The sequence below is a fragment of the Gambusia affinis genome, linkage group LG02 (genome assembly GCF_019740435.1).
Source record: "Gambusia affinis linkage group LG02, SWU_Gaff_1.0, whole genome shotgun sequence".
Classification (NCBI taxonomy): Eukaryota; Metazoa; Chordata; class Actinopteri; order Cyprinodontiformes; family Poeciliidae; genus Gambusia; species Gambusia affinis.
This window is the reverse complement of record NC_057869.1, coordinates 33,066,421-33,079,271: the sequence shown is the minus strand read 5'-3', so window position 1 is coordinate 33,079,271 and position 12,851 is coordinate 33,066,421. Positions and strand designations below refer to the sequence as shown.

General features: G+C 39.7%; 1 protein-coding gene across 1 annotated transcript; it reads right to left on the bottom strand.

Annotated features, from left to right (window-relative positions):
* Positions 1 to 6,369: 6,369 nt before the first annotated feature.
* Positions 6,370 to 9,679, bottom strand: tlnrd1 (talin rod domain containing 1). Its single transcript, XM_044098971.1, has one exon. It carries the CDS (start codon positions 8,224 to 8,226, stop codon positions 7,162 to 7,164), a length of 1,065 nt encoding a protein of 354 aa, XP_043954906.1. The 5' UTR covers positions 8,227 to 9,679; the 3' UTR covers positions 6,370 to 7,161.
* Positions 9,680 to 12,851: the final 3,172 nt, after the last annotated feature.

Below are 12,851 nucleotides of genomic sequence, written 5' to 3'. Positions count from 1 at the left end.
TTATGCACAACTCCACTGTCTCTCTGCCAGGTTTCCTAGCTATACAGTCAGACAGAGACTGACTGTCTGACTGTAAAGAGCAATGGGAAATGGACAGAAAGTGGATTAGCATCTATTGCTTGTTAGCAATAGATGGTGTCATCCAGAGGGCCGTTTCTCAAAAGCAGGATTCAGAAATTCAGGATAAGAAAAAAAAGTCAGGCTTGACATAATGTGACCAGTTCATCAAGAAAGGTGTTGAAACAGATGAAGTGGGGAGACATCTACAATCTGGCAAAAAATCAAAAATATAAGGCCTGATGCAGTTAGGACTACATTCTATTCATTCAAAGACTGCAGTAATAAGTAATCAGGTGTCAATTGAAAGATAAAATCTATTGTAAGATAAAGAGGTTCTAAATCCAGCATTTCTCAGGCTTCCTGACAGAGGTCAGCAAGGTCAAGTGTCGAGCCACAACAGGAAACCTAGAACTGCTGCTATCAGGAGTGGCTTCCTTCACACAACAAACTGCTGCAGTGATCATTTCAGGCAATGCTTCGCCCATTTCCTGCTCTGGGAGAGAAGAGTGTTAGAGGTGGAGGAGGGCCGTACGGGGCGCCACTTAGGACAAAAACTGTTTTGTCTCACACACACAAAAGACTAAGATTGCGCATGTACACTACTGAAATATCACACACACACAAAGCATACAGACATACTATTCTGAATGATAGGTTGAAAATGTATGAGTGTGTGAACTAACACTTGGCTGAATGACAATGAATGAATGAATGAATGAATGAATGAATGAATGAATGAGAATTAGACTTTTTCATTGAATATACAAAAACAACAATGACAATCTTAAGCAACATTACAAAAAACAAATATCACAACTCCTGCTGTTAACAGATCCAATTGGATTCAGAGGCTAGAACAAAGTTCTAAAATTAGTGGAAAAAAAATATTATAATAATAATAAAAAGTTAAATTAATAAGAGGAGGCTACTAACTGAAAATCTCCCATTAACTCATACATTTTTATTGCGTTTAAATTCAAAATCTTAAATCTCAGACATCTTTTGAAAAAGGAAAGTTAATTTTTGAGAGCAGAGATTTGAGAGCAGGGATCATTTTGCATAGTGACATTTATGGATATAATATTTTGTTACAATCATTAGAACATTGACTAAAAATTCCATTTTTTTCTCTGATAGATAAACCAGACAGAATATTTTGTAAGAAAATAAAATCCACATGTATTGTTTTAGAAGACAGAAAGTTTCGAAGTTGATCCCATAAGTTTAATGTTTCTTTACATTCATAAAACAAATGTTTAGTTGTTTCCAACTGAGTTGTACAAAAGCCACAATTTTCAACATTAAACTTAAATCTCTCTCTTAAGAACTCATTTGATGGATATATGTTATTTATTACTTGAAAATGTAATTCTTTATATTTGGGAGGAATTTGTCCTAATTTTGATTATCATAGATTTGTTAAAATTTTGTAAGAGAACCGTTCTTTTTGTTCTTTCTTGGTTTAATGTTATTTATTGAATATTGATTCAAAAACATGTTGCTGCATTTATTATCTCTAATGTCCACATTCTCAATTTAAATCTTATGGAGTCTTGGAATAAAGAAATTAGGTGAATTGTTTTTAACTGAATGAATGAGGACATCAGGGATACTACGTAAAACTTTCTTATAAATTCTTAGTGAACAATCAGTTCCATACTTCCTGTTAAATTCCTCCAAACGTAGAATATCACCATTTCCATCCAGTAAATGAGTCATTGACCAGAGTTGTTTATTCCACAAATCTTTCATAAAATAGATTTAATGGGGATTAGACTTGTATTTGTCTGTGTGAGAGTTGTGACGAAAGAGGCGGGGCATAATTTAAAGATCAGATTGCACATGCGTTGATACCAAGGGCTTTGGATCAAACGTCACAGCGTCAGTCAATGGGGCACACAACTTGGAAACTATTAAAGAAAACATTATTTAAAATATTGAATATGACTTAAAATGTTAACAGAGGATAGGATAGTGTGTTGCATGAATTACACGTTTTTTGTCAGTTAGTCACAACTGAAGACATTTATTTACAGGAGTTAGTTCTTCAATTTCCGACAGCCATTGAACTAATCATCCTGCTCTACCTCTCTTAGTGTGCCGATCGCTCTGTGAGCCCATTCCCGGACGAGACCCATTTTCACCACGTTCATCATTATTTGAGTTTACAATTAACTCTTTTACTGATTACAACTTCTCCTGTGTTGTGTTCTGCATGTGGGTTAGAAAACCGGTACCCATCATGACAGTGTGTGTGCATGTGTGAGATATTGTATTCGTGTATATGTGCAATTTAGTGTTTTGTGTGTGTATGAGTCTTTATTGTGTGTGAGACAAAACAGTTTTTGGGGGGACAGCCTGTCACTTTTTGCCAAAGGGACCATCTGAGACGAGAAGGAAAACCAAAACAGGAGCCGCCCATCGATGCTTTAATCAACATTTAGGACTTTCCTGACTTTTCTAGCTCATTTTTTTTTCAGTTTTTTCTTTTAAAGTCAGATGACTTCATCAAAGCTCTGACTGCACTTTGATGGGTTCTGATTTACCATAAACACACAGTTCATATGGAATGATCTACTAAATATTTGTGCCTTCAAGACCACAAACATCTATGCACACACAAAGTTACTTAGCAGCCTTATTAGTGTAATTACTAATTACACTAATTACTTAGTGTGCATTTTATACTGTCCATTGTGTACTTTATTTATAAAATCAGCACAGAGCAACAAAGTGTTAGCTAAATTCTCAACTCATGTGTGCGTGTGTGTGTGTGTGTGTGTGTGTGTGTGTGCGTGTGTGCGTGTGTGTGTGTGTGTGTGTTACTAGTCGACATTTTGTGATGTTCATTGTACAAGTATGGTTTTATTAAATATGGAGCTAAATAGCCTTGAAGTCACGTTGAGAAAAAAACTTGCAGCAATTGCAGTAAAGACATATGAGTTGGACAGTGATGTGCAGCTGGAGCAAACAGGTATGTCTCCAATCCTGCACACATTAATGCAACCATGTTCTCATATGTCAGCACATTTCAGAAGGAGGCTGCAGCTTGTTCTGAAATGTGAAAGAGCTGCAGCCATTCTGAGATCACCTCTGAATGGAGTAACTGGAGGAGGAGGAGACAGAAAGACAATAAATCAAATGAAGATACAATAATAGCTCAACAAGTTGAGGAGAATGTTGTTGGTCAGATTGAGGTCATGCAGTTGCAGGCAGATAAAAACCTAAGCTTAAGTGAAAAGTTAAGGTTAAACATGTGAAGCTTGAGGTGAGAGTAATCAACATTGGTTTAAAGATTAAATTTTATTTAATATTATAATGAAAACAAGTTGTTTTGCTATGTTATATTAGCTTTTCATGTAAGTAGAAGAAACCTGAGAGAAGCAAACCAACACCAGCTGCATTATTTATACATGTTTGGCTGAAGACAATAGTGAGACGGCTTCACAAAGTGTTGCTCATTCTCCTTCTAGCATTTCAGAATGTTAGACCAAACATCACATTTTTTTCTAATCACTTGTGTCTGAAGATTTTTGAAACAACAAAGAAGGAAAATGACATGTCATTGTAGCAGCATTATGAGGAGCCAGAAGAGACTTTGATGTGACTTTTAAAGTGTTTTGTTGATGCGGACCGTAGCTAAACTGCAACAGAAACATCTTTGACTATAAATGACTGTGATTTTATAGACAACAAAAAAGAAGTTCATGAGGAACACTCTGACATCAATGTTCTTCTCCTTCACCCTGATAAGAAAACATTTGTTTAAAAATGATATCGCTAAAGACAATTAAGTATGGAGCTAAAGAGCTCCATACTTAATATCTTTCTTCTCCACTCCCACAACAAATAAAGGAAATTTGTTTAAAAATGATTTAAGTTTATCTTTCTGCAAAGTAAATTCAATATACAGTACAGACCAAAAGTTTGGACACACCTTCTAATTGAATTCAATTAGAAGGTGTGTCCAAACTTTTGGTCTGTACTGTAAGTACCAATTCCTATGAGTTTTGTGACTGAAATATTGAGACAACTAAACATATTTTTTCCAGTTGCAACTTTATAAATATCTTTTTTTTATTTTTTTTTTTTTTTTTTTTTTTAAGATTTTCAAAACTGGATCTTGTAAAAAAAAAATCTATTCTGATATGAAGTTTTTATATAATACAGTTTGGTCTTCCGACAGGGGATGAAGACTCAAATGATGGTAATAAGTATCATCCATGTAAACAGACATACTGTTCTGGAAGGTCCATCGCTGGTTCATCAGTATTCCTGGCTACCATTACAGCATTAGGACTAAAGAACTGAGTTCTTTAGCTGCATTTTACTTTTCAAAATGTTATTGAAAAGTTACATTTTCAATAACATCCATATCTCAGCAGAGGTATGGCTGCAGACTCTGCAGACACCAAACAATGCACAAACCCCCCAACCCCACTGAGGGTCCATGTCCATCCAGACTGTTGAGGCATTTCTTTGCAACAGGCCTGTGGAAAGCTTGGAATATAAAGTGACTGCAGCATAAATCATCTGTTCCCATCTATAAGATGTACCTGTGGCTCATCTAAAAACTGCAGGACTGCGGCCCTCGAGGCCTGGAGTTTGAGACCCCTGATCTAAATGAACCTCAACTTGACTCATCCACACTTTTGTTCACATTTTACTTCACGCTATAATTCAGGGAACTTCCAATGCTGTTGGGTTCTGTGGTATCCAATAGCAACCAATGCATATCCATGTGTGTGACATAATGACCCTCTTTGTTTATCTATTTCCAGTTCCCTCTCAATGTCTGCATCATAGAAAATATTTATGGGCAAATGCTACAGTATCTCCTCTGTTGTTAATATCCAGCCTCTTCAGGCAAGACAGACTTTATCAGACTGCATTGAAAGCAGAGTTCAAAACCTAGAAAACTGGAATACTCATTTGAAAATGTGCATCTGGATAAACTAAGTAAAACTGCCAAATGTTATAAATAAAGATATTCCTTACTTAAAACATCTTTACCATCAACCACCATCTAAACTGTTTACATACTCTGAGTATAAATTTGATCCTGGGATATTTTAATACAGTGAGTAATGTTCTGGACCAAACGCAGGTCATCTGTGATTAGATTTTTAGGTACAATAGAGGCCCACCTCAAATAATGAATCAAACTAAAAATAATGATATGTAAAGGGTTTGCCGTGTCTCTGTCAGGGACTTGGCCTTTGGGGCAGGTGGGTGGGGTGGGGTGGGGTGGGGTGGGTGGGGTGTGCAGACTGATGGGCTTGTTTCTTTAACTCTGGGTGATCAACAATCGGTCGATAGTTTCAGCCAATCTTATCGACCGATCTTTTTTACCACTACAAAGTTCTGAGAGGACTATGTTTCACGGTAGTTATCCTACTGTTGTCAACTTTACAACTTTTTTGCTATATTTAGTACAGAAGCAAATCAGGCTTTTAAATATTGGTGATCCGCCAGGAAACTGCAATGGGTGCAGAATAGGTTCTTTGTTTTAGTGACAGAAATAAGAGTTACTCCTGCTGATACTCTCATTGTTCATTGTGGGGCCCCCCCACCTGGATAATGGGAGGGGAAACACTGGTTTGTGATGGTAAATGTGGGTTCTGTTTTATTTTATTTCACTCTTTCCAATGAATATTTTCATCTATTCATTATTTATTCAGATTAATGATTCTAAATGGCCATTTTTAAAATTTCAAATAAAAAATCTTATCTGTGTGTCATTTATAATGTTCTGTCATTCTGGCTGAATCATAGACAATCATAATGACGTTGTTTCCAGTTCCAACTGGAAACCATCTCCAGCTACAACGTTTCAAAATCCTTCATCTATGATCTGAGCTTCTATTAAATACACAATAGATTTTTACATCCTTGTTTCCAGCATGCAGAATATAATTTAAGGATATAAAACTGGATACCTTATTTATTGCTACTGTTACAATTTTTTATTTATGAATATGCTTTTTGCCATTTTGGTGAATTTGACTGAAACTGCTCTCTTTATTCTGAAGCTCTTTGGATCAGTTTAGTAAATTGGAGCAAATCAACAATCACCCAGTAAAAAGTAGACCAGGTGCTACAACCTCTACAATCCAAAGAGACATTTTGGTTCCAGGTCCAGCTTAACAGAACTCATTTAGAGCCACAAATGTTATCTGACCTTTGGAAAAGGAGAGGACTCAGAAGTTCTGGCAAATATCTACGGTAGGAAAATTTCTGTTACACTTAAAAATTTTATTTTACTAAGTAAAAGAAGCTCTGTCTTATTGGAATTATTAGCAAAAGTCAAAACTGCTCCCATGAACTCATTTAAACTAACACATGAAAACCTTTAAGTAAGGAACACACCTTGAAAAGGGCTTAAAGATTGTCATATTTAAAGTCTCTTTAAATTATGGGATGAAGTCAACATTTCATTCTTTATTCTCAAGGATGTTTTTTGAAATGATCCTGTCTCTGTTTCTCTCTCCATCTGAAAGATGTTTAGTCAAATACTATTAACCAAAACTAGGTTGTCAAAAACAACTGTTTTATTAGCTGAAATAAATATTCCATTACATGCAAGGTCAAAACACTTCAAAATACTATAGGAAGTCTGGTAAATAGTGTAAAACCTACAGCACACACTCACAGCAGCTTTTTGACAATTTTAGATTCACACTTGTTTAAAAAAATACAAGCATTGAAGCATTTCCTCCAATCTGATGCAGAACATATAGCCAAATATGTCCAGAAGCGAGTGAGGCTACATCCATCACTCCAGCTTTTGTCTTCACTGAGGTAAAATTTCCAGTCTGAAGCTGCGGTCCATTGGCTGGGGGTGAGCGGTCAGCTGACCCTGGATCACAGAGGTCACGTTGACAAGGTTCAAGCCACATCCAGCACAGCACAAACCCTGTAGTGGTTGTTTCAGTGACCTGGTGCACTCAAACACACTTGAGCAATCTCACCTAAACACACACAGATAAGGCTGCTCCAAATCCGATGGTGGAAACACTGGAACAGGGGTGATCCAGGTGAGCCTCTTTGCTGTGTCACAAAACAAAAAGGAGGCGAGAGGGCAAGCAGCCATGACCTGAACTAATTCACAGAATGAGAGTTTACTGGTGGCAGAACCCTGGGAGAAGATCGTTCTCTTAGTGCTTGAGTGAGCAGAGTGCAGCCGTCAGACACGGCACATGCTGAGTTACGCAGACGCTCTCGGTAGTCTGCCATTTTGGAGCTGCTCTCAAGATGCTGAGCGACGTCTCGCAGGCCCTGAGTGAGGAGGACGCAGGCTGAGACCACACTCATGGCCCCCCCCAACACTGCAGTTTGTACCCCCTTTCCTTCGGCTGAGACACTTGCAGCTCTTCCCAGGAACTGAGGCTCTGTGGCAAACCCAACCAAAGCGCTGACCGCCTGGACCAGAGCAGCACTAAAGAGGATGCATCGATTTCTGGTCAGCTCACTGGGCTGGGTTTTAACTTCTTTAATGCAGGCCAGGAAGGCAGTGCCACTTGTGCTTATGCTCTTCACACTCAACTTGAACTGCTCTTTAGCAAAGCGGTCCCTGGACCTCTCACTGGCTAGCAATGAGATATCCGTCAGAGTCTTGAGATTGGTGGAGATGTTTTGGGAGAGCTCAAGAAGAACATGAGGGGTGAGATCTGCCAGGGGAGAAACTCTGAGGATGCTGCAACTCTGTTCCACCTCATGCCGGCAGCGTGTCACCTTGTAGCGATCAACTAAACCCGGCAGACAGGGCTGTGAGCCAGGGTTCTCCACAGCTGCCAGGTAGGCAGCATGCGTCGAGCACTCAGTCAGAGAAACCACCAAGTCGGCCATCTCCAGGAGGCGGTCCCCCACCTCTGTAAAGCGACCCATGTTAAGCTGGCACTGGATGTCGTGGGTGAGAATGGAGAGCTCTTTAGTTCTGGCAATGACTGTGTCACGACACTGGTCAAAGGTGTCAGCCAGTGCAACACCTTCAGAGGTCATGACCGGCCGGGTCTCACTGGACAGCAACAGCAGGTCAGCCACCATCTGCACTTTGGCCTTACATGCATCACAGATGAAGGAGAGCCGCTTTCTCTGCTGCACACTGCCACTCAGTGGGCTGCTTGAGCCCTGACAAGTGGACCTGCCAGAGCTGCTGCTAGCCATAATGATGAAGGTGAAGCTTTGCTTATTTCAAGCTTTCTACTGCTGCATTTTTTTAGGTTAAATGCTCTTTTATTTTCTTTCTTTCTTTCTTTTTGTTTTTACAAACTTGTCAAAAAGTCTTCCTTGAAGTTCCTTCATGTACAGCTCAGCATTTGTAGATAAAGTTTTCTCCTCAGGACTGTGAGCTGAGTGTAAACAGGTGGAATGACATCTACGTAATTACTGCATTGGATAATAAGATGATTTAGGATCAAAACTTTTCATTTGATATGGCTTATTCCCAGCTGAGTGCCCGGGATGTTGATTGTAAAATCAATAATAATAGTAACAAGTGTATTAATAGAACAGGGTCTCTAGCACTTCTCAGTGAAACAGATTCTACACACTTAATTTGAAACTTGTTCCTAATTAAATGCCCCAAACAAAACTATCTGTTATCATCAGAAGTGTAGTCGCAGGTTGTGGTGGAATAAAAATCACACAGTTTCCTCCTGATCTCCAGAACACACACTCTGCAGTTCCACATGTTTTCTCCTCATGAAGGTTAGCTACAGAACTCTCACAAAGCACAGCTCAACATTAGCCAACAGTCTTTTGCAGTGTTTCTAAGTTACAAGCATTTTGCTCCAACATGAGGCCTGTAACTGGACCGCAATCTTTTCCGACTTGTCCACAGAGAGAGTGACCTGTTCATGCTGGTTCCGATCCGGGCTCCCTCCGTGCAGCTCTTCAGGACAGCGGGGACTTTAGGCTCGCTCTCCAGCACCATTGTTTTAGCAGTTCCAACGAGAAGAAGAACAAAATAAAAACCTCTTTCAGTCCGTTTTCAACCTTTTCCTTCTCAGACTGAGCCCTGGGTTCGAAGCTATCGGCTGCTCCGGATGCTCCGGCATCATCCGTCAGTTACTCTGCGCTCCTCCTCCGCTCCTTACAGTTTGAGCCTGGACCCGGTGCAGCCCCACATTTCCTCTGCAGGGACTTGCTGCTGTCCATGATACTCGGTGCTATTTCAGTCCATAGATGACCTGTTCTAGAACCACAACGTCGTAAAAATGCGAAAAGGAAGTTTGGCGTTATTCCCAGAGATCCAAAGTAATCCTGCGCGCTCCCGCTGCATTACTATGAGGAAGCAGGGAGGGTGTGGTCCGCTGAGAGGCTGTTGGTCCGGACAAAGTTTCAGCAAACGAAGCACACAAATAATCCTCCTCGTTGATCTTACTTTCCAACAAGACAGTGAGTCGTTATTGTCTGACTTTGGCGAAGATCATCTGTTGGATGTTCAGATCAGCGTTTCGATGGCTTCACAAGCACTTTTAGTTTAAAGCCTGCCCGCTGTGGCTCAGCCTCTGGGCGTCAACAGCGGCGCTAGCCTAGCAATAGACCGGAAGTTAGTGTTTTTAAAAATAAGAGCTGACGGGCCAGACAGCTGCAGAAAACTGTACAACACTTTGGCCTGAAATCAAAAGAGGCGGAGGAGGAATATTTAATCATCTTTTTTCTTGGTCTCATTTAAAATTCAAAATGCCTATTTTTCTTTTGTTTTAATTAAAAATTGAAAGTCTTATTGTTCATCTAACTACAAAATTTACTAAGATTAAAAAAGACTAATAAAACATGAGTTTTTCAGGGCGCAGGAAAGCTTAGATTAATATGTATTAATCATCTGTTCTACACTTCTGAAATGGGAGATAGACTGAACTTATATAGCGCTTTTCCAATCATTTTGATCACTGAAAGCACCTTACATTCACAAACACGCATTTATACACCGATGCAGTACCAATAGGCAACGGGGGGTTAGCATCTTGCCCAGGGGCACCTCGACATGTGGTAGGAGGAAGCCGGAATCGAACCTACAACCTTCCGATCACAAGACCAGTCACAGTAAATGTTTCTTTGTAAGCGAGTGATAAGTTGGTTAGATTTTAAAGCTTTTGACTATTCTTAGAATATTGTTAAAGCAACTTTCACATGAAAAAGAAAGTAAAAATTTTACTTAAAGCATTTTGAAAAATTATCTATTTGTTTTTTAAAGTTACATGTTAACAATCTTTTCTCTTTCCATTCCTAAAACTAATTTCACAAGAAGCTTTTAGCAGCTTCTTACACTTTGTGTAAAATCCTGAGAAACACAACCTGCTAATAAGCAACCAGTTAGAAACTTTGTGCTTTGACTCCACATTTGGCAACAAACTTGCCTGGCCATTATGACTCTGAGTTCTGCTCAATTCACATCTCCGTTCAATACTCTGTCTGGGATTTCTCCCATGGAGCTCGATTTCATCCGGGGCCTATCAGCATTCAAAAGGAGAAGTTGTAATCATTGATGGTGGCACCACAAGGTGTTGCAAATTCCTTATGATCTAAGCATCCATAAAAGGGAAGTTGTCAAGGCCAAGTATCAATTTCTTGTGTGTGTGACCAGGTGTGTGGTAGGTTTGCAGGAAACCTTTTAAATTGATTGTTTTTGATAATGTAGTATGTGCTGAAGTGGGGTTTTTATGCAGGGCCACACAATTAGTAATGTTCTGATAGTTGCATTGTCTAGGCGTGTGGCTAATCGACACTGCAGGTGGGCTTTATATATTTGTGTTTATAATCAAACTGCATTGCATGGTTTTGTTTTTTACGTTCTTGTTCTTGTCGGAGAGGTTGACAACAGAACCTTCCGATTTGACTGTGAGTGTTGGCGTATGTGACCCTCGGCTCCAGAGGAATTTAGCAGGGGAGGTCTTGTGCAAAAATCTGTTCCCCCGCAGCCAGAGAGGATTCGTTCATTTTCACGGCACTTCTGTCCAATTTTTTGGTAAAACAGCTCATATGCCGTAATACTCTCAAGGTTGCAACTTTCAGCTCAATCGGCAGCTAAACCTATTACCTTGGGCCGGCCCTACATGAACAGTGAGCTGCATCTCTGTGCTGAAATCTACCTGTAATCCCCCAGTAGCCCCTATATGCCAATCCGCCCTGCTTTTGAAACGTCTTGATTTCTTTAATGGTGGCATGTTTGGTTGTTGCTGAGGTCCAAATGTATTTCTGCTGATGTTTATGTGATATTTTGTGAACTCCAAATGCCATTAGCTGGATCTTTCTTTAGCATTTGAGGTTTTGCAGTAACAAAGTATACATTAAAATGAATCCATACAGTAAGGATTTGGTTTTTCCCTATGTTAAGTTAGGTTTTTGTCCTGCCTACCCGTTGATTGTTCCCAGCTGTGTCTCGTTTATGTGCTTTGATGAGTCCAGGTGTTCCCTGCTCCAGAGTGATGGGAGCATCACAGTAAGAAGAGAGGAGGTGAAGTGAGGTCACTCATGCCGAGTGGCTACTGTACAAGCTTGAGGGGCAGTGCTGATCTGGAGTTGTTGCAGTTGGTCAGGTCTAGATTCAGCGACAATATATGCTCAAAGAATGAGGTCAACTCACTATCAGAATATACTGAATGACCAGGTTATTCCATCAATGGATTTTTTTCTTCCCTGATGGAAAAAAAAAATCCTCTTTTGATCTTTGCATATTTCAAGAAGGATTTATCAGGCTTGAACTGTGAAAGAGTGGTTCAGAGAAGGCTGCACAGTGGGGCAGTTGAAAGCACTGTTGCCTTGCCCAGTCCCTCCACTGGCTCCCTGTAGCTCAGAGACTATTCTCTTTAAAATCCTGTTCACTGAATGGCTCAGCACCATAATACATTAAAGATCTGTTGTTGTATCAACCTACTGTGACGGTCAAAAAACATCACCAGGTTGACTGGTCTCTCTAAATTCTGCTTAGGTGTGAGTGTGTGTGCACGATGTCTGTTGCCCTGCAATGAACTAGCAAACTGTCCAGGGAGACTCTGCGTTTTGCCCATTGACAGCTGGAGATAGTCACCAGCACTTCTCATGACCCCAGTAGGATAAGATGATGGACGGATAGTTCAGTACCATCATCACCCAAACATATCTCCAATAGAAACTTTCACACTCCCATAAAGATCTGGACTTTTGTTCATTTTTGTTTATTATTTCATCTTTCACCTTTGAATATCTCCAAGAGTTATGTTCAATCCATAATCTGAACATAGATTATGGACTTTTAGATTTGTCCCTTGCTCTACATACGTGAATAAAGTGCCAAAACTCCCTCATTAAAATGCAGTCAATATGTACAGAATTCTGCTAATGAGCTTATATTGGAGCCAGTGTACTGAAGCAGAGAGACATGTAAAAGTTGCAGGACACTGACCCTGGACTGGAATTTGATACAGGTGACCTTAACTAATACGCTGGAGGAGAGCATTATTCAGAAAAAGCAATACTCAATACTGAACTTTGGTACTGAAGAACTTTGATGAGTGATCAGACAAGGCTTCTTCTTCCTTGTCAATATCTAAATGACCTAATTTAAGTGTTTCTCTGTATCCCACCGAACTGTAAAACATGAGGAGTAACAAGAAAAATGGATTCAAGATCAACTCAATTAAAAGTTGTTACTGGCCACCAGGTATTAGAAAGATTTGATTGGATTTGATGGAAACACAGATCTTTGAGGTGATTTCTCTCTCTTCCTCTCTCTTTCTCTATCTCTCTTTGTTTCTTTGTAGAGACACTATGACATAGACAAACTGATTTTATGAACAAACTGATTA

Excerpts from the sequence above, each read along its gene's own strand:
- tlnrd1 (XM_044098971.1), bottom strand. The coding sequence starts at position 8,226 with ATGGCTAGCAGCAGCTCTGGCAGGTCCACTTGTCAGGGCTCAAGCAGC.